Raw genomic sequence first — 22377 nt, 5'->3', positions numbered from 1 at the left:
GGGAGATCGGCCATAATCTTACCAAATGGTAGAGCAGCTGGAGGTGTTGTATGGGTGAATTCTGCTCCCGTTGCCTGTGCTCTTAAATACTGTGGAATTAGTGAACCTGTTGGGATTTTCCAACAACTGTTTTAGGGCCATTGTCCTTGGTGCCATCATGTAACCAGATTTAATGAAAGCCAATTTACCAGATTTATTTATCACAGTGGGATCTGACTTTAAAACCTATGTTTGATAGTTCAATAACCACCAGCTCATTACCATTTTTTTTGTTCGCAAAGATGTGGGTGCTACTGCTTGGGTCAGCATTTATTGCCCATTCCAAGTCACCCCTAGGCTAAGGGACTTGTTAGGCTATTTCAGAGTCAACCACATTATGTACAGGGTTAAGACAGTGAAGTCCCTTCCCTGAACCAACCATTAATGAAAATCCTGTGATTTTCATGGTTACCACTCTTTTTTATTTCCACATTCAGTGAGTCACTGACAGTTAAACTTGCCAGCTGCTATATGGATTTTGAACTCAAGCCTCTGGGTCCCAGTCGAGTAATTTAATTACCATTCTATTGAACCACAAAGCTGTTAATAATTAACCAAAACCTTATTTTAATTACAGTGCAGTATCAGAGCACCTTCTTCCATTTTTAGCAAGAAGAAACGGAGGTGTATCAGTACACTGGGGAAGGACCTATATCAACCTGCTCAGACAGGATGACTCACATCCCTCACAGATGTCAGGGATTTTGAAGCATTCTGTTTCTTCCCATAATGATACAGCTTATCCCAAATAACTGGTTAAGTATTCACTGAGACTCATAACATTTTAAAGTCTGGTTTCTAGTAATGCTGGCACCAAGATGTAGCTGTCTTTGAAAGAGCTGGGCCTTTGCAAGCTAGACACAATAATGAAGTTTGCCAGTTCCAAGAAATGCTAAAATGGAAGTTCTTGGGAGACAGAGAGAGGAGTTGTTGAGAGATTGGCAGAGGGAACCCTCAGTTCCAAGACAGTGAGATTGCCAGTGAGCAGAGAGCAGTGTTGAGGTGAGTGGTGGATTTCCAAATCACTACTCAGAGGTAGAACATAGACTGTTGCATATCAACAACTTGGGCTTCTAGATTTGCAAACAATTTTCACATACTTTTGCAGAAGCAAACCAAAAAAAGGGTCAATATTTACGTGACCAACTCCAACTGTGAAGACTGTTTAAAATACTTACATGTTACTTCCAGTTCAAGTTGTATGGTTGCGGGAATAGATTTCTCTTCAAGGGCAGCAAAGAATCAAAACAAGAGGAAATCAAATGCACATAAGAGATCAACAGCATGCAACCCTATCATTATCAAATGCCCAACCCCTGGTGCTTACACTAACCGTGTCAATAAGAAACAAATTACACACTGACCCAGTGCACAAAGAGATTAGATGTGGCTTGCTATGATCTGGTGTTCACAGTAACTGTAGATTACATCAACTGCCACCAGTGTTTTCAGCCACTTCACATTTAAACAGGTGGAAGCAATAACTTACTCTGGCCACAAATGCCATGTCAAGGATACACACCCATGACGGAGCACAGATCAAATACTGCCACAGACCGATTCAACATTACTTCAGCTACCTTTACCAAATCTCCAATTTTAAACAACTGAAAGAAATTACAAAAATGTTTAAAAGCACCTGGTATTTAAAACACTACAGTCCTGCTAGTTACAATAAGCTGATATACAGTAAATGTAAACATCCTAGTCAAGCAGCTCAATTTTCAACTCGACCAAACTCTCAAAAAAAATTGCCTTCCCCAGCAAAAAAATATCCACGACAGGTGTGCGGCACCAGGATTACAAAACTAGTCAATTAACATCAGCCCTGTTAGCCTGCAATGCTGTACCCACAGGGAGGCCAACCTCTGAATACTAAACAGATATGGGAGGAACTGAAGCTTCACTGACTTTCATGCATTTACTCTTAGTATTGGGATCTTTGTACCTCCTCAACCTGGGCACACACCAGGCTGTGTTGAAAGGAGCTAGAAATAACCTGGCCCTCAGGGAAGTACAACAGACAACATTCACAATTGCTCATCACACAAGCAGTCTTAAACACAAAACTGGGTTACTCAGTTGACAAGACAATATTACCCCTTCATAGAATCAGAAGTTTACAGCACAGAAAGAGGTCAATCGGCCCAACTTGTGCACACTGGCCAAAACTGGTCTTTAGGTTAATCCGACTTCCCAGTCCTCAGCCCAGAGTCTTATGTTACTGCTCTTCAAACAGTCATCTAGTCATGGTAGTACAGGCTCATTCTCCAGCTTCTTGTACCTCAGGATAGAATATTCAGTGCTGACCAATTAGGCACTTGGTTTTGCCAAAATTTTTCCACCTCCCTCTATTAAATGTAAATGAATCTTTGTGGATTTGTTGTCCTACTACATTTCTAACGATCTCAGTTGTTAATCACATGCTCTTTCTTTCCCTTCCCCAGAGCTGTGGGTAGTAATTAGACCATAGATTTTTTTTTCTGGATGAAAGGAAGTCAGGGCCCAATCTGGGGAGCTGTTTGGGGCGAACTCTTACTTGTACGTTTGGGTTTTGTCCAACCAGATTCCGCAGATAATGGAGCCAACCATTCCAGAAACCACGATAGTGAGCCCAATCCTCCCTGCATTCAGTTCTTCGCCCTGAGAAACAGACGGTAATCAGTAGGTCCTCAGGTTATGACATCAGAAACAGTTCCTCTGGTGGATGACTCAAGTTCACATTCATTTACCATACGTACACACACTGGTCTGCACTCACACTCACTGTAAGCCATCAACATTGACTATAAAAGAGGGTTCATTCCAAAAACAAAAAGGATTGGAATCTGGATTATTTTTGTCTTCAGTTATTCCTGCTAAAAGTTATTATCTTCAGATTTCAATCCACTAGGTTAGATCTCTTCAAGATTAATTGTGTTAAGTATCTTCAGCAGAGAAACATTATCAGATACAACTGCTGGGATGGTTTACTTGAGGTTGTCTACATTTTCCACACCTCAGACCATCAACATTCAAACAGCAGCTGAGGGAGCAAACCTCATGGCTCACGCCTTGCAATGTCATTCTTGTAGTTTGATGAGATAGCACGTTCAAGGTGCTTCCAAAACACAAAGCAACACCATGAAGTTTATAACCAGTCACAAATGCTTCAAAGACAAACTGTCTGTATATACACCCCATCTAGTCAATAGATGAAAAAAGTACAGATTAAGCTAGCAAAGCGCTTGATATCTTTCCTGGTAATATTACAGAAGGCCTTATTCAAAACTATATCATCACTCCCTGGTGCATTAAAAAGGGACTCCATTTTCTTCAAGTTAGCCATGGGACAAACAAATGGACATACTTGGGTTTGGATGGGCATCTATTGGACTGAGGTTGACCAAACTGAAAAGCCTAATGTGGCAATGGTGTGGTAAAATAGAGCGAAGCTTCATCAGACTACGCCATGGTGCATGCTGCCGATCTCAACCGTTCTCTAGTGGGGAGAAAGCAGTGGAAGCCAAACAGCTGCCCACAATAAAGGCAGGAGAAAAAGCTGTGGAATTGTCATCTTAGACTCCAGTCATAGCCAGTTTCAAGAGCAAGGACACAGACCAGCTGAATTCCTCTTACACCCAAAGAGGCATGGTGTATTTTCATCTTTTAATTATACATATATATGTATGTATGCATGTGTATATTATATATATACACACACATATATATATATGTATGTGTGTGTGTGTATATAAAATTTATATATATAAAATATATATATATAAAACAGTTTCTTAAAAAATTCTTGACTTGAAAACAAAACAGTAGATTTGGGTTCCTCTGTACATAGGAGGAGGAGCCATTTGGCCCACAGTTCCCATTGTATCTTGTAATAATTCCACGTGAGAAATTGGGCCATTTTGCACTGAACCTTTGAAATCCAGGTCCCTCAGCCTGATCAAGTTGAACTGCTTTTTCCCTCTAATCATGAGAACCCCTCCAACATCTGTCAGATCACACTGAATCTTTAGTCTCTTCCCTGCTGAACATCATGATTAATCTGACAGCTCTCCCTCAGAGGGAGGAGGCAACACCTACTTTCTTAAATGAAAACAAACTGCACTCAAGAATAAACACATGAATCTTCTTCATTCCTTAAATGGAAACAATCCACTTACATCACAGAAATAAAGTCATTTAATACTTAGGGAAAATAAGCAAAAATTCTGGAATTAGGAATTCCTCCAATGTCTCACCAAGTAAAACACAAATCTATGTTGGAGTGGTAAATCATAATCTCTTTTAGAAAGGAAGAGATTGGCAGTTTTTGTGGCAGGAAACCTAGTCCAAAATAAAAAGTTTCTAGCTATTTGATGTTGATTAAATTTCATTCAGTTTAAATCCTGCTGGTTGGAGAAGCAGACAGGAGCCTTGTGCTACATGCAAGTTAAGGTCCTGTTTTGCAAGACATCATTTACTTTCCATAGAAGACACATTATGCTCATCAGATAAGGTTCCTGGCATGGCATTCCAGAAACCTGGACTACTAATCTAGAACCATGACTTCTAATTCTACCATGCAGCTGGGGAACACAAATCAAGTGGCAGAAATCATAGACAATGATCAATTAATTGTGGAGACTCATGGTTGGAGGGCAAGACAAGGGGAACCATATCCTTTTCCATCTGGTAGGAAAGGTTTGAGAGCAGGCGTATAAGAAAGAGATGTGGTGAGAGCCCTGTCAACTACTATAGAGGGCAAACCAAGGTGAAGGAAAACATCCTAAAGGTACTCTCATCATCAGGGCAGATATCACTGAGACTAAGAAACTGGGAAAATGGATTCCTTGGAGGATGCAGTGAAGATAGCTGTGGGATTATAATGGGTATTAATGGATATAACTGTTAACTCATTCCTTACTAATACCCCATTTTGGAAATTGGATTCTCACAAAAGAGCAAAATCTGCATCAGCATTAGGAACTGTGGAGACTAAACAGTATAATGTCAAGGTGAACTGTTGGAAGATTGCCATCCTCTTGTGGAGCAGTTGGTGTTGAATCAGATGGAATATTCATACAGTATTTCTGCTTGCACCTTCCCTGCAATCATTCTCATTATCACAGTCTCCTTCTAAGAACAGAGGAATATTTCAGGTTGGTGGACAAGGTAAATGCACCGTGTTTTAAGGAAGCTTGGAATAAATGTTTGCATTGGTAACAAACCTAGAGGAGGTGTTAGACTTTTGATTCTTAAAATTATTTTTGACTAACGTTTGTGTTTACATGAAAATACAGGCCGTCCCCAACACCCGACATACCAACTGCAGAACTAGTTTCCTCTCTCCCTACACTTTTAGTAATTGTTCTTTATTATCAGTCTTGTGTGGTTTTGATGCCATTCTGTACTATGGAGGTATAGTTACCATGTGTGTACATTCCAACTTTTGAACAAAATCGATACAAGGATGTCTGAAAATGGAACCTGTTTGTTACCTGGGGGCAGCCTGTAACAGGGAAGTATCTAACTGACACTAACAGGCAGACCTGACCATGGTGTGGAGAAGGAAGATCCAGGTATTACTGAATTGCGTTTTTCCAGGATGACAGACTACTCCTGTGATATGCCAGAATGAAGAAGAATCATACTTGCATTAATTCACCATGAACAAATTTACTTTTAAAACACACAGCTCCTGTAAAATACAGTTAAAACTTTGTGCCTTGATTTGGGTTCTACACCATTGTGGGGAAATGTTTTTTAAAAAAATTCTATTCCAGTTGGTCGATTTGAGCTTGGGATTCATTCTGGGTTGAGTAACTGGCTCTTTTAAGTTTTACCATTTAAAATGAATTTGAATTCAATGAACCATTTCATCACTTCCTACCAGCACTCTTCCAGCTGCGTTGTACGTCTGTAGGAACCAACACAGTAGTACTGTACTCCAGCTACCCGGCATCCGCTGGAAGAATCTGTTTACTGGGTAAGATGACACTATCATTTTGTACAGTATATGGATGTCCCAAACAGACACTCAGGAGTTGCAGTACAAATTGTAGTCACATCAATTAAACTAAAATAATGAAGACGTTAGATTTCTTTTTTTAAAATTCCACCAGTGCCAAATCTCTGGCTGTTAATGGTACACTGCAGCATCTGCCAATGCTGCTTTGCAGGCAGCCGACAGAACATGCAATAAAGACCAGGACTCGCCCTGGGATTTCCTTCCATCACTATGGGCAAGCGTTTCTTATCCGCTAGGCATCTCCTCAAGATTGAACAATCAAGGTGGAGACATTAGTGGCAAATGTAAGTACAATCTATAATCCTTTTATTCCATGGCACAGCACACAGATACACCAGCGTGTCTAAGAGTGCTGCCCAGCTGCTCTGTATTTTGCTATGTTAGGACAGATGGCAAGATAGCAGAGGGAAAAGATTGACTGCTAAAACCAAGGGCAGAAGAACTTTGTCCTCCAAACTCATTTGATAACATTCATCAAATAAATTATGATCAACATTAACATTCTGGTTTCTTTACAAATTGTGGCAAATGCAACAAGAGCGAAATGCAGAGATTGTAATAATGATATTTACATAAATTAATTAAATGTTTACACATTTTCATTAACATATTCCTGAGACTGATTTGCTATAATGCAGATGTATAATACTCCCAAATTTATTTGTAGACCAGGAATGCATTATCCTGTTATTTCTAATTATTAGAATATGGTACCTGGTTACTGGTAATAATAGTGCACAGGACATTCGACATAACACATTAATCCGCCAAACATAGCAGGACCAATGGATATGGGAGGAAATGACCATCAGCACACAATACGGAAAACCGTGCGCACACACAATCTCAAATGGCAGCAGGACAATTTGCTACATTGAGTTGCTGGAGGTTGTAGCACACATCAAGCTCTCTTAGATAATGTTTGCAGGGGCAGCATTTGTTGAGGTAAGAATACGAGTGGCTGGAACCAACCAAACATCAGTGGTGCCTACAGGGAGCTGTTGGTTTCTTGAGCCTCTGACAATTCTATCGAAACCAATCATGATTGATCAATCAAGACTACATATCTGACTGAACCTGTATCTGGGTTAATATTAGGAGAGGAAACATGCACCAGGTCTTTCTCCAACAGAAAAAGACCATCTGTAATGACATGGTTCAATCAAGGGGAACAAAATTTTAAAGGTGATAATACCAATTGACTTATCAGAACAAAGTAGTATGTGTTTGGGTGAAGAGGGTTCTTTGATTAAACTGAAATTGACACTGATTGAAGAATTTTACTGCTGAAAAGTTCTCAAAGACAAAATGAAAAGCACAAAGCTAATGAATGGCTCTAATGTGTCTTCATGTGTGCTGCAGAAATGTGAGATCATTTGGATGAATGAGGAAGATGGTTAGATGAGGAGATGATTTTGTTAACTCAATAAGATTAGTAATGATTAGATATTAAAAGTGGAACTGATAGCAGAAGACTATCTTCACTCCCGACAGGTTGGGTTCCTCTGTGAAACAGGAAATCATTGGCAAAAACAGATGGACATTGTAAATAGGAGAGTTAGAATACCAAAAGAATGAGTTTTAAATGATTGAGCAGCTTATTCTCATTCCCAATTATCTTCATGTTCAACATTCACCAGCTGGACAACATTTCAACAGAGCTTTTGAATTATATCCCAGGGTATCTTCAAATTCACCACATGAAATCTGAATTTCTGTCACACAGTTATAATTGCAATAGAGCAATGTGCCTGCCTTCTGGCAGGTGGTGAGAATCACATAAAGCTCACATTAAAAACACTGGAGACAGGAAGCTTACATCAGTGCATTAAGGGACAGATTTAAGTGCAGCAGTGACATTTAGTGGATTGTTTTTTTCTTAATTGCCAATTAAATATAAAACACATTCTCCGCAGCGATAGGACACTCACTGGGTGGCTCACACCTTTCAGAAAGGCAGCAGGAAGAAGTCACAGGAGGGGGCAGTGTTTGCAGCAAACTCCACGTAGGAGAGCTGGGAACCAGGACAGCAAGGCAGTCAGCACGGGCTGTAAGGTCTCCCTATGCTCTAAAAACGCAACTTCATTCCTTACTCCAGTCAGTGACAGCAGTTCATTTTGTTCTCAACATACCAAGAAAATTATTTGTCACTGCATCAACTCAGCTGCTCTGTGCCAACATTTATGTCCAATGGGAACCTTCACTTGTTCTTCTTCCTTCATAACCCATTAGCACATTCTTCAGTTCCTTTCTCTCTCATATACTAATCTAGCTTCCCCTTATAAGCATTCATAGAGACAGAGACATGGAGTAATACAGCACAGAAACAGACACTTCAGTCCAACTGGTCCATGCTGACCAAGGTGCCCACCTAAGCTAGTCCCATTTGCCTGCATTTGGCCCATATCCCTCTAAACCTTTCCTACCTATGTACTTATCCAAATGTCATTTAAATGTGTTAATGTACCAGCCTCATCTACTTTCTCTGGCACCACAATCCAAATACACACCACCCTCTGCGTGAAGAAGTTGCCCCTCAGGTCCCTTTTAAATCTTTCCCCTCTCACAAACCTATGCCCTCTATTTCTTGATTTCCTTTCCCTGGCATAAAGACTGTGCATTCACCCTATCTATGCCCCTCATGATTCATGTTATTACCCTCAACTAATCCTTGAGTAAAGTTTGCATTTCTCAGCTGGAATCAATGGACACAGGGAGGAGGTAGAGAAATTTGAAAGGATAACTGCACACAAGTATTAAAAGAATTGGTACAATGTGAAGTAGAGCAGGGTAAATGTGAAGTTAATGTTTCCCTTGACTGGGGTGTGTAGATCAGGGGTCAAAGTCTCAAAACCAGGGATTAGCCATTCAAATGCAAAGAAATCTCTTCACCAGAGGGTGACAAATTTTGGAAATCTCTATCCTGGAGGACTGTTGAGACTTAATAGTAGAGTACATCTGAGCAGAGGTTGACAGATTTTTAGAAATTAAGGCAATCACAAGTATAGGGTTAGTGCAGGAAACAGGCACTGAGGTAAAGGCCAGCCATGGTCTTAAGAGAATGGCAGATAAAGCACAATGGGCTGAATGGCCTACTCCTGCTTCTATTAGTTATGATAAAAGATCTGAAGATTTAGGACTGTATTCTAGAACAGAGTGTGGTCAAGGAGGAGATAGCAAAGACTCCAAGCATAATCTTTCAATTATCATAAAGGGAGAGATAAACCAATTAAGCATCAAACAGTCAGCCTAACATTGGCAGTGAGAAAGCTGGTAACAGAGTGAACCGACACCAGTGATTTGGTAGATCTAATTGGACTTTTCAGAAGACTTAACAGCAGACAACACATTTAAAATGAAACCAGGTAAACACACAGGGAGAAAGGAATGGGCAGATATGCTGAGAGGGCTAGGCGAAAGAGTGAGGGGCTAATGCTAAAGTCTTTTGGGCCAAATGGTCAGTTTCTTCACCAAGCACTCAGTGATGGAAATGTTTCTAAATAATCACCTCCACCCTACAAAGGGCTTTATCCTGAAATTGTTTTTGATTATTTACAGCCCTTGGTTTGGGATCATCAATAGATTAAAACATCCTCTCTGCATGTACTTTATCAAACTCCTTTGTGTTTTAAAAGACCTTTATCAGAACACCTCTCAGCATTTTCCAGTTACCATCTGTTCAATCTGTTGTATATAAATATCTGTAATAATTTAAGTCTTTACTTCATACTGTCAGGAATGAAACTGACATTGAGCAATGTACATCAGATTATTGGTGAGAGGGTGCCACTTGATCTCTATGGATGAATCCTTGTCTCATTTACGTTTGGGAGGAGGCCAATAATTGGGCAGATAAGATCTATCCTGTTCTGTGAGAGGGACATGCCTGAACAATTTTCTCACTGTTGAGTAGATGCCAGTATCATTGCTGCACTAGAACAGCTTGATCCATATGGCATTCATGTCTTCAGCTTTTTGCGGGAATGTTATGACTGCACTACTTTAATCAATGCACAATTAATGGTTAGTTTTATATTTGCCAGAACATCCAAATATTTTTAAGCAACTTGCCAATCCCAAGTACAAGAATGCTTACAGCCTGGGATGGCTGCTGACTTCTGGAATTAGCTGCAGCAGATAGCTGGTTGTCCGAAGGCTCACAGATCAAACGGATTCCTTGAAACCTGCTCCATGCAAATACTGAAGAAAAGCAGATTCTGACTGTCCAACTTCAAATGCAAATACTCCACAGTTTCTACAGACAATGGCTAGGAGTTAAAACTCTGCCAAAGCATTCCAAAATTATTAAAGATTAAGAAATTACAGAAGGACAATACAAGTATCTTTCTTGATGTGTTAATAATTAAAACTGCTGTCAATCTGATGGTATAAAAGAACTGGCTGTGTTTGTGAAGTGAAGCTTATGCACACATAAACCAGTCACAGAGGTGCACCTGGTTTCCTCCCTAGGATGACAGGCTAATTGTCTGTAAACTCCTGGTAATCTCTGGTCCATGACCACTCAAAATAAAAGAAGGAACATTGGGGATGGTACTGTGAATCTCAAATCCATGGAGCAGGAATACACAGAAGCCTGGCATAAACAGTGGAAGGAGCACACAACCTCACAAACTACCCACTTGCCCATCCTAACAGCTACATCCTGTCCCATCTGTGGAAGGGACAGAGTTCCCCCATTGGCCTCATCAGCCACCCCAGAACCCAGAGAAAGCGAATGGAAGCAAGTCATCCTTGATCTGCAGGGACTGCCTAAGGAGAGTTACTGATTGAAGGTAACTGGCTCTTCTAGTCTATCATTGCAACCACTGAACTGATCCTTTCGCAAGTTTGTTTTTCAAGGAACATGTTTAAGAAAAAAAATAAAGCATGTAACAGCTCTTAGACAGAAATTTAAATTACGTAACATTTAAGCTAATTTACCTGATCAGCTGTTATCCTCTGCAGCTCTAGGTTAGCATGGTAGAAAATAAAGAATTGGACCACTGTGGGTATGAATGGACTAATATAAACACAAAACAAGAGCTGGTCAGGGCCTGGATTTACAAGCATTGTTTTGCATCTCTCCTTTTCACACTGGTGACAATCCAAGCCCCTGCTTTTATTAGATGTGGTGTCCTCTACATTAGAACTGCATGCAAGTCTTTAGCTTCTATGCCAGTGCCTCCCCGTGTTCCCCCAATGGAGGACCACATGCTGGGAATTGTAAATATTAAGTATGATTTATTTCCATTCTCATTGAGACAAAGGAATCTTCAGGCAGTTAGCTCATGACACAGGAGAGGACAAGACAGAGAATATACCTCTGACTCGGGACACATACACCACTGGTTGCCTACTAAGATTTAAAAATATGCCTCTATCAGTTACAATAATAAATAAAAAAGAGCCCAAACGGACAAAGTACGTACTGGGTAATGTGTCAGCACCATCTTGTTCAGGAGGGTTGAAACTGCATAATAAGAACCTGTGTTAATTCCTGTTGATTAAAAAAAAATAATTAAAGAAGTTTTCTTCACCCATTGTTTGTTACCTCTGTTAGTTCGTTCCCCCTTGCCTAGATAGGCTCCCCCCACCTATTGTTTTCTGACTGGCAGAAGTCACGCTAAATGGAGGAGCTAAGCTCAAAAACCTTTCAAATGCCAGGGCACAAACTGTGTAATTATAGAACAGTACAGTATAATACAGGCCCTTCAGCCCACAATGTTGTGCCGACCTTTAAACCTCGCCTAAGACTATCTAACCCCTTCCTCCCACATATCCTTCTATTTTAAATTCCTCTATACGCTTATAGAACATTGAACAATTACAGCACAATTCAGGCCCTTCGGCCCACAAAGCTGTGCCGAACATATCCCTACCCTAGAAATTACTAGGCTTACCCATAGCCCTCTATTTTATTCAGCTCCATATACCTATCTAACAGACCCTATCGTATCAGCCTCCACCACCGTTTCCGGCAGCCCATTCCATGCACTCACCACTCTGAGTAAAAAACTTACCCCTGACATCACCTCCATAACTACTCCCCAGCACCTTAAACCTATGTCCTCTTGTGGCCACCAATTCAGCCCTGGGGAAAAGCCTCTGACTATCTACACTATCAATACCTCTCATCATCTTATACACCTCTATCAGGTCCCCCCCTCATCCTCCAAGGCCAAGTTCCCTCAACCTGCTTTCATAAGGCTTGCTCCACATTCCAGGCAGCATCCTTGTAAATCTCTTCTGCACACTCTCTATGGCTTCCACATCTTTCCTGTAGCGAGGCGACCAGAACTGAGCACAATACTCCAAGTGGGGTCTGACCAGGGACCTATATAGCTGCAACAATACCTCACGGCTCCTAAATTCAATTCCCCGATTGATGAAGGACAATACACCATATGCCTTCTTAATCACAGAGTCAACCTGCGCAGTCGCTTTGAGCGTCCTATGGACTCGGACCCCAAGATCCCTCTGATCCTCCACACTGCCAAGAGTCCTACCATTAAGACTATATTCCGCCAACATATTTGACCTACCAAAATGAACCACTTCACACTTATCTGGGTTGAACTGCAACTGCCACTTCTCAGCCCAACTCTGCATCCTATCTATGTCCCTCTGTAACCTCTGACAGCCCTCCAAACTATCCACAACACCCCCAACCTTCGTGTCATCCGCAAACTTACTAACCCACTCCTCCACTTCCTCATCCAAGTCATTTATAAAAATCATAAATAGTAAGGGTCCCAGTACGGATCCCTGAGGTACACCACTGGTCACCGACTTCCACTCAGAATACGACCTTTCAACAACAATCTTTGCCTTCTGTGGGCCAGCCAATTCTAGATCCACACTGCAATGTCCCCTTGGATCCCATGTCTCCTCACCTTCTCCATAAGCCTCGCATGGGGTACCTTATCAAATGCCTTATCTAGCAATCTCTTGAATTTAAACAATGTACCTGCGTCTACCACCACCCCAGGCAGTGCATTCCATGCCCCAACCACTCTCTGGGTAAACCCTTCCTCTGATATCTCCCTTGAACCTCCCACCCATTACTTTAAAGCCATGCCCTCTTGTATTGAGCATTGGTGCCCTGGGAAAGAGGCGCTGGCTGTCCACTCTATCTATTCCTCTCAATATTTTGTACACCTCTATCATGTCTCCCCTCATCCTCCTCCTCTCCAAAGAATAAAGCCATAGCTCCCTTAGTCTCTCCTCATAATGCATATTCTCTAAACCAGGCAGCATCCTGGTATATCTCCTCTGCACCCTTTCCAATGCTTCCACATCCTTCCTATAATGAGGCAACCAGAACTGGACACAGTACTCTGTGGTCTAACCAGAGTTTTATAGAGCTGCATCATTACCTCGCGGCTCTTAAACTCGATCCCTCGACTCTTGGAAGCTAACATCCCATAAGCTTTCTTAACTACCCTATCCACCTGTGAGGCAACTTTCAGGGATCTGTGGATATGGACCCCTTGATCCCTCTGCTCCTCCACACTACCCAGAATCCTGCCATTAACTTTGTACTCTGCCTTGGAGTTTGTCTTTCCAAAGTGTACTGCATACTTCTCCAGATTGAACTCGATCTGCCACTTCTCAGCCCAGCTCTGCATCCTATCAATGTCCCTCTGCAATCTTCAACCATCCTCTACACTATCCACAACGCCACCAACATTTGTGTTGTCTGCAAACTTGACAACCCACCCTTCTACCCCCTCATCCAAGTCATTAATAAATATCACGAAAAGTAGAGGTCCCAGAACCAATTCTTGTGGGACACCACTAGTCACAGCCCTCCAATCTGAATCCACTCCCTCCATCACAACCCTCTGCCTTCTACAGGTAAGCCAATTCTGAATCCACATGGCCAAGCCTCCCTGGATCCCATGGCTTCTAACCTTTTGAAGAAGCCGACCATGTGAAACCTTGTCAAATGCCTTACTAAAGTCCATGTAGACCACATCTACTGCACTACCCTCATCAATCTGTCTGGTCACCTCTTCAAAGAACACTATCAGGCTTGTGAGACATGATCCGCCCTTCACAAAGCCATGCTGGCTGTCCATGATCAGACTATGATTCTCCAAATGCCCATAGATCCTATCTCTAAGAATCTTTTTCAACAGCTTGCCCGCCCACACAGATGTAAGGCTCACTGGTCTATAATTCCCTGGACTATCCCTACTACCTTTTTTGAATAAGGGGACAACATTTGCCACCCTCCAATCCACCGGTACCATTCCCGTGGACAATGAGGACTCAAAGATCCTAGCCAAAGGCTCAGCAATCTCCTCCCTCACCTCATGGAGCAGCCTGGGGAATATTCTGTCAGGCCCCGGGAACTTATCTGTCCTAATATTTTCTAACGGTTCTAATACATCCTCTCTCTTGATATCAACATGGTCTAGAACATTACCCTTACCAACACTGTCCTCAGCATCATCAAGGACCCTCTCCTTGGTGAATACTGGAGAAGTATTCATTGAGGACCTCACCCAGTTCCACAGCACTAATTAACAAAAAATCAATTAATTAATTAATTGAACAAATTGTGTATTTGTGTAATAAAAACAGAAATGCTGAAAAATTCACAAGGATGATGCCAGGAATGGAGGGCTTGAGTTATAAGAAGAGAATGGATGGGTTGTAACCTTTGACCTGGAGTGAAGGAAGCTAAGGGTGACCTTACAGAGGTTTATAAAATCATGAGGCTAACAGATATGATGGATAGAGTATTTTTCCCCAGGGTAGGGGAGTCTAAAACAAGAGGGCATAGGTTCAAGGTGAGAGGGGAAAGATTTAAAATGAACCCAAGAGCCAAGCTTCCCCCCCATACAGAGGGTGGTGAGTCTATGGAACAAGCTGCCATATGAAGTGGTAGAGGCAGGTACAATTACAACATTTAAAAATCATTTGGACAGGTTCATGGATATGAATGATTCAAAGGGATAAGGGCTAAACACAACCAAATGGGACTAGCTCATGGAGACAGATTATAGATGCTGGAATCTGGAGAGAGAGGAAAGAAAAAACAAACTGCTGGAGGAACTCAGCAGGTCAAGCAACATCCATAGAAGGAACGGACAGTCAGCTTTTCAGGTTGCGACCCTTTATCTGTAGGGGGAAAATGGACAGTCCAGATGAAAGGTCTCAACATCAGCTGCCCATTTCCCTTCACAAATGCTGCCTGATCCAGAGATCCTCCAGCAATGTGTTTTTTTTAATTCCAAATATCTTTTTCACTACTCTATCCAACTATGTCACCACTTTTAAGGAGCTATGGACTTGCACGCCAAGGTCTCTGTACATCAACACCACTAAGGTCTCTGCCATTTATTCTGTATGTCCTACCAGAATTTAATCTGTCAAAGTGCATTACCTCACACAAGTCTGGGTTAAGTTCCATCTGCCACTGCACCACTCACCTTTCCAGCTGATCTATGTCCCACTATATCTTTAAACAACCTTCTTTGTTATCTACTTGCCACCAATATCTGCTTCGTCTGCTAACTTACTAATCATACCCCCTACATTTTCATCCAAGTCATTTATATATACAGGTGACACCTGCATTACAGCAGCTTGGGAATTCACAAATCACTACCAAAAAAGTCTGGGATACAGAATAAAAATTCACTCTTACAGAATTTATGTGGGGAAAAAAAAGTAAATAAAAGCCAAATTTTTTTCTTCATCTCTCACTTCTTGACACGTGCAGATGATGCATTCAAGTGTTATGGAAAAGAGCAATATTGGTATTGGTTTATTATTGTCACTTGTACCGAGGTACAGTGAAAAGCTTGTCTTACAAACCGATCGTTCAGGTCAATTCATTACACAGTGCAGTTACATTGAGTTAGTACAGAGTGCATTGATGTAGTACAGGTAAAAACAGTAACAGTACAGAGTAAAGTGTCACAGCTACAGAGAAAGTGCAGTGCAATAAGGTGCAAGGTCACAAGGTAGATCGTGAGGTCATAGTCCATCCCATTGTATAAAGGAACCGTTCAATAGTCTTATCACGGTGGGGTAGAAGCTGTCCTTAAGTCTGGTGGTACGTGCCCTCAGGCACTTGTATCTTCTACCCGATGGAAGAGGAGAGAAGAGAGAATGTCCCGGGTGGGTGGGGTCTTTGACTATGCTGGCTGCTTCACCAAGACAAGGAGAGGTAAAGACAGAGTCCAAGGAGGGGAGGCCGGTGTCTGTGATGCACTGGGTTGTGTCCACAGCTCTCTGCAGTTTCTTGTGGTCCTGGGCAGAGCAGTTTCCGTACCAAGTCGTGATACATCCAGATAGGATGCTTTTTATGGTGCATCGGTAAAAGTTGGTGAGAGTCAAAGGGGACAAACCAAATTTCTTTAGCCTCCTGAGGAAGTAGAGGCGCTGGTGAGCTTTCTTGGCCGTGGCATCTACGTGATTTGATCAGGACAGGCTGTTGGTGATGTTCACTCCCAGGAACTTGAAGCTTTCAACCCTCTATAGACTGTTTTCAAGGAATGCAACCCCCATGTTACAACAACAAAGGTCCCAGCACCAGTCTCTATAGTACACCACTTGTTACAGACTTCCAGTCAAAAGAACACTCACCCACCACTAACCTCTGCCAAATAAAAGGATTGAACTATCAGTAGCAACTAAAGTAATTAGACCTAAATTCACTGGAGTTTAAAAGAATGTGGGGTGATCTTATTAAAACATACAAGATACTTAGGGGGCATGACAGTAGAAGATTCTCAGAGAAGGGGACACAGTCGTAAGATTAGGGGGTGATCATTTAAAAGTGAGGCATAAAGGAACTTCTCACAGAAGCTGGTGAATTTCTAAAATTCTCTACTCCACAGTTGTGGAGGCTAGATCACTGGGGATACTTAGAGGAAGCTGATAAATTTGAAAAATCAGAGGCTTTGGGAAAACTGGCACATGGAATTATGTTGTGGCCATTACAGCGTCAACAAGTATATCACTTTGGATACTGTTGGTGGGGGACAACCTACCAGGGGAAAACCACAGCAGCCAGGTCTCTGGCACTGAATCTGGCTCTGTGGCTCAGAAGAGAAGGGGGGAGAAGAGGAGTGCAGCAGTGATAGGGGATTCGTTAGTTAGGGAAACAGACAGGGGACTCTGTGGACGAGAACAGGACTCCCAGTTGAAATATTGCCTCCCAGGTGCCAGGGTCAGAGAGGTCTCGGATTGAGTCCACACCATCCACAAGGGGGAGGGTGAGCATCCAGAAGTCGTGGTACACATAGGTACCAACAACACAGATAGGAAAAGGGATGAGATCCTGAACAGGGAACATAGGGAGTTAAGAAGGAAGCTAAAAAGCAGGACCTCGAGGGTGGTAATCTCTGGATTGCTGCCTGTGCCACGTGCCAGTGAAGATAAGGCAGTCGAATCAGTGGATCACTGGGATCTCTTCTGGGGAAGGTATGACCTGTACAAAGGGACAGGTTGCACCTGAACTCGAGAGGGACCAAGGTTGGTGGGGGATAGGAACCAGAGTGTTAGGTCAGATGATGGAGCAGTTGGTGGAAAGGTAGATGCAATGTGCAGAGAGAATGTGAGGAAGGATGGATGGGGTGAAATGTGTTTACTTTAAATGGGAGAAGTTTTAAGAAGCAGGTTGATGAACTTAGAGCATGGATCAGCACGTGGAATTACTATGTTGTGGCTGTTGCAAGGGCAGGATTGGCTGTTTGATATTCTGGGGTTTAGATGTTTCAAAAGGGATAAGGAGGGAGGTAAAAGGGGTGGGGGGGGGGGGGGTGGGTGGAGGAAGTGGCATTACTAATCAGGGATATTATCACAGCTGCCGAAAGGGAGGACTTCACGGAGGGATCGTCTACTGAGTCAGTGTGTGGGTGAAAGTCAGAAACAGTAAGGGAGCAATCACTCTATTGGGAGTATTTAATAGGCCCCCCAATAGCCATTGGGACACTGAGGAACAGATAAGTAGACAGATTTTGGAAATGTGCAAAAATAACAGGGTTGTGGTCATGGGTGACTTCAACTTCCCTAATATTGATTGGCACCTCCTTGGTGAAAAAGGTTTCAATGGGGAAGAATTTGTTAGGTGTGTCTAGGAAGGATTCCTGACACAGTATGTGGACAGGCTGACTAGAGGAGGGGCCATACTGGATCTAGTACTAGGCAATGAACCCTGATCAGGTAACAGACCTCTGTGGGCGAGCATCTTGGAGATAGTGACCACAACTCCTTAGATAGTGACCTTTAGCATAGCCGCAGACAAGGATACGAGCAGATGATATGGGAAAGTATTTAATTGGGGAAGGGCTAATTACGATGGTATTAGGCAGAAACATGAGAGCATAAATTGAGAACAGATTTTCTCAGGGAAATGCACAGCAGAAACGTGGAGACTGTTTAGGGACCACTTGCATGGGATTCTGGATAGGTTTGTCCCACTGACACAGGGAAAGGACGGTAGGCTCTCTAAGGTTGACAAGAGAGGTGGAACATTTAGTCAAGAGGAAGGAGGAAGCAAACTTAAGGTTTAGGAAGCAAAAATCAGACAGGGCTCTTGAGAGTTGTAAGGTAGCCAGGAAGGAGCTTAAGAAGGGAATTAGAGCTAGAAGGGGACATGAGAAGGCCTTGGGAAGTAGGATTGAGGAAAACCCCAAGGTGTTCTACACATATGTGAAGTACAGGAGGATGACTAGGGTGAGGGTAGGACTGCTCAGGGATAAAGGGGGAAATATGTGCCTGGAGGTGGAGGTGGTAGGGGAGGTCCTTAATGAATACTTTGCTTCAGTGTTCCCCAGAGAAACAGACTTTGAGGTCAGCATAGAATAGACTAATGTGCTGGTTAAGAAAGAGCTAATGTTGGAGCTTCTGAAAAACATCAGGATAGACAAGTTCCCAAGGCCAGACAGGATATACCCCAGGTTACCACAGGAAGTGAGGGAAGAGATTGCTGGGGCATTAAAGATGATCTTTGAGTCCTCCCTGGCCACAGGAGTGGTACCAGAGGATTGAAGGATGGCAAATGTTGTTCCATTGTTCAAGAAAGGTAATAGGGATAATCCTGGGAATTATAGACCAGCGAGCCTTATGTGAGTGGTGGAAAAACTATTGGAGGGGATTCTTTAGGGACAGGATTTATGAGCATTTAGAGAAGCATAGTCTTATTAGGGATAGTCAGCATGGCTTTGCGAGGGGCAGGTCATGCCTCATGAGCCTAAATTGTTTTTTTCAGGAGGTAACAAAATAAATTGATGAAGGTAGAGTGATGGATGTGGTGTATATGGATTTTAGTAAGGTGTTTGAAAGGTTCCCCACGGTAGGCTCATCCAGAAAGTCATGAGGCATGGAATCCATGGAAACTTAGATGCATGGATTCGGAATTGGCTTGCCCACAGAAGGCAGAAGGTGGTAGTAGATGGAGCGTATTCTGCCTGGAGGACGGTGACTAGTGGTGTGCCACAGGGATCTGTTCTGGGACCCACTACTCTGTGATCTTTATATATGATTGGATGAGGAAGTGGAGGGGTGGGTTAGTAAGGTTGGAGGTGTTGTGGATGGTGTATAAGGTTGTCATAGCCTACGATGTGATAGAGACAGGATGCGGAGTTGGGCAGAGAAGTGGCAGATGGAGTTCAATCCGGAGAAATGCGAAGTGATATACTTTGGAAGAACGAACATGAAGGCAGAGTACAAGGTTAATGGCAGGATTCTTCACAGTGTAGGGGAACAGAGGGATCTTGGGGTCCAAGTCTATAGATGCGTCAAAGTTGCCGAGCAAGTTAATAGGGTGGTTAAGGTGGCGTATGCTGTGTTGGCCTTCATTAGTCAGGGGACTGAGTTCCAGGGCCCCGAGGTAATGTTGCAGCTCTATCAAATTCTGGTTAGGCCACACTTAGAGTATTCTGTTCATTTCTGGTCGCCTCATTACAGGAAGAATGTGGAAGCTTTAGAGAGGGTGGAGGAGAGATTTACCAGGATGCTGGCTGGATTGGAGAGCATGTCTTATGAGGAAAGGCTGAGGGAGCTAGGGCTTTTCTCTTTGGAGCACAGAGGATGAGAGGCGACTTGATGTATAAGACTATGAGAGGCATAGACAAAGTGGACAGCCAACACCTTTTTCCCAGGGAAGTAATGGCAAATACCAGAGGACATCTGTTTAAGTTGAGTAGAGGAAAGATTAGGGGAGATGTCAGAGGTAGTTTTCCTTAAAATACACAGAGAGTGGTGGGTGCCTGGAACACACTGCCAGGGGTGGTGCTGGTACAGGTAGAGGCTGATAAAACAGGAACGTTTAAAAGACTCTCAGATAGGAACATGGATGCAAGAAAAATGGAAGGTTATGGGCTGCATAGGAGGGAAGGGTTAGATTGATCATGGAGTAGGTTTATATTGGTTGCCACATCATGGGCCAAAAGGCCTGTTCCATGCTGTACTGTTCTATGTTCTATGTAAGAGGAGATAAGGCCTGGTGCAGATCATATTGAATGGCAGGGCAGGCTTGAGGGGGCATAGCCTACTCCTGTTCTTATTTTCTTGTGTTCTTATGTAAAAGGGAGTTCCTGGATTTTAGACCTAGTGACAGTGAAGGAAGGGTGATATTTCCAATTCAGGTTAGCGTGCAACCTGCAGGTCTCCACTCTGAGGAAGCAGTCCGTCATCATCCACCAGCAATCCTTTTCAGAAGATCACTTTCATTCTTCCAAACTCCAGTGAAAATGGGCCAATCTCAATTAACCTTTCCACATCTACACGCATCCTGAGAGTCAATCCTGTGAATCTACACTGCACCTCCTTAAAGGCCAATGTATCCTTCCTTGGGTATGAGATCAAAACACCACACACTGGTCTTGGTGAGGTATCTCCCAAACCCTGTATAACTTGTACTTGAATCCCAGGGGGACCAACATACTGGCGGGGAGGTTTGCTAAGGCTACTGGGGAAAGTTTAAACTAGAATTGTTGGGGGGTGGGATCCGTACTGGAGAGAATGGGGAAGAGGTGTTTGGGTCTCAAATAGAGGAGGCTAGGAGTAAGTACCAATAGGTAGGTGATAGAGAAGGGACCTGTTCAGACAGGCTTGAGATGTGTCTATTTTAACGCAAGGAGTGTTGTGAACAAGGTGGATGAGCTTAGAGCTTGGATCGATACTTGGAGCTATGATGTGGTGGCCATTACGGAGACTTGGATGGCTCCGGGGCTGGAATGGTTGATTCAAGTGCCAGGTTTTAGATATTTCAGGAAGGACAGGGAGGGAGGCAAGAGAGGTGGGGGTGTGGCACTGTTGATCAGAAATAGTGTCATGGCTGCAGAAAAGGTGGACGTTGTGGAGGGATTGTCTACGGAGTCTCTGTGGGTGGAGGTTAGGAACAGGAAGGGGTCAATAACAGTGCTGGGTGTTTTTTTATAGGCCACCCAATAGTGACAGGGTTATTGAGGAGCAGATAGGGTAGCAGATCCGAGAAAGGTATGAGAATAACAGAGTTGTTGTGATGGGGGATTTTAATTTCCCAAACATCGATTGGCATCTCTAGACAGTGACGGGTTTAGATGGGGTGGAGTTTGTTAGTGTGTTCAGGAAGGGTTCTTGACACAGTATGTAGATAGACCTACAAGAGGAGAGGCTGTGCTTGATTTGATATTGGGAAATGAACCTGGTCAGGTGTCAGATCTCTCAGTGGCTGAACATTTTGGTGATAGTGATCATAATTCTATCTCCTTTACCTTAGCACTGGAGAGGGATAGGAACAGACAAGCTAGAAAGGTGTTTACTTGGAGTAAAGGGAATTATGAGGCTCTCAGGCAGGAAATTGAAAGATTAACTTGGGAACAGATGTTCTCTGGAAAAAGTACAGAAGGTATGTGGCAAATATTCAGGGGGTATTTGTGTGGAGCTCTGTATAGACATGTTCCAATGAGACAAGGGAGTCATGATAGGATACAGGAGCCATGGTGTACAAAGGCTATAATAAATCTAGTCAAAAGGAAAAGCATACAAAAGGTACAGAGAGCTAGGTAATGTTAGAGATCTGGACGAGTACAAGGGTAAAAGGAAGGAACTTAAGAAAGAGATTAGGAGAGCCAGAAGGGGACATGAGAAGGCCTTGGCGGGCAGGATTAAGGAAAACCCCAAGGCATTCTACAAGTATGTGAAGAGTAAGAGGATGAGATGCGAAAGGATAGGGCCTATCAAGTGCAGCAGTGGGAAAGTGTGTATGGATCCGGAAGAAATAGCGGAGGTACTTAATGAATACTTTACGTCAGTATTCACCATGATAAAAGATCTGGGGGATTGTAGTGGGGACTTGCAGCGGCCTGAAAAGCTTGAGTGTGTAG

The 22377-nt window shown here is 42.9% G+C and overlaps 1 protein-coding gene across 3 annotated transcripts in view; it reads right to left on the bottom strand.

The window, feature by feature from the left end:
• The window catches only part of LOC127574641 (feline leukemia virus subgroup C receptor-related protein 2-like), a 171502-nt gene that overhangs the window by 97391 nt on the left and 51734 nt on the right, over positions 1–22377 (bottom strand). For 2 of the 3 annotated variants that reach the window (XM_052023944.1, XM_052024027.1), the window contains exons 4-5: positions 11476–11543; positions 2579–2682 (exon numbers count right to left, since the gene is read on the bottom strand). In XM_052023944.1, coding sequence (XP_051879904.1) covers positions 2579–2682; positions 11476–11543 — 172 coding nt within the window. Of the gene's footprint in view, positions 1–2578; positions 2683–11475; positions 11544–14483; positions 14571–22377 lie in introns of all 3 variants that reach the window. The other variant, XM_052023861.1, reaches the window with a different exon arrangement.

Source organism: Pristis pectinata, chromosome 1, assembly GCF_009764475.1.
Source record: "Pristis pectinata isolate sPriPec2 chromosome 1, sPriPec2.1.pri, whole genome shotgun sequence".
Taxonomy (NCBI): domain Eukaryota; kingdom Metazoa; phylum Chordata; class Chondrichthyes; order Rhinopristiformes; family Pristidae; genus Pristis; species Pristis pectinata.
Note: the sequence above shows the minus strand (reverse complement) of the source record. Positions and strands in the feature narration are given on the sequence as shown.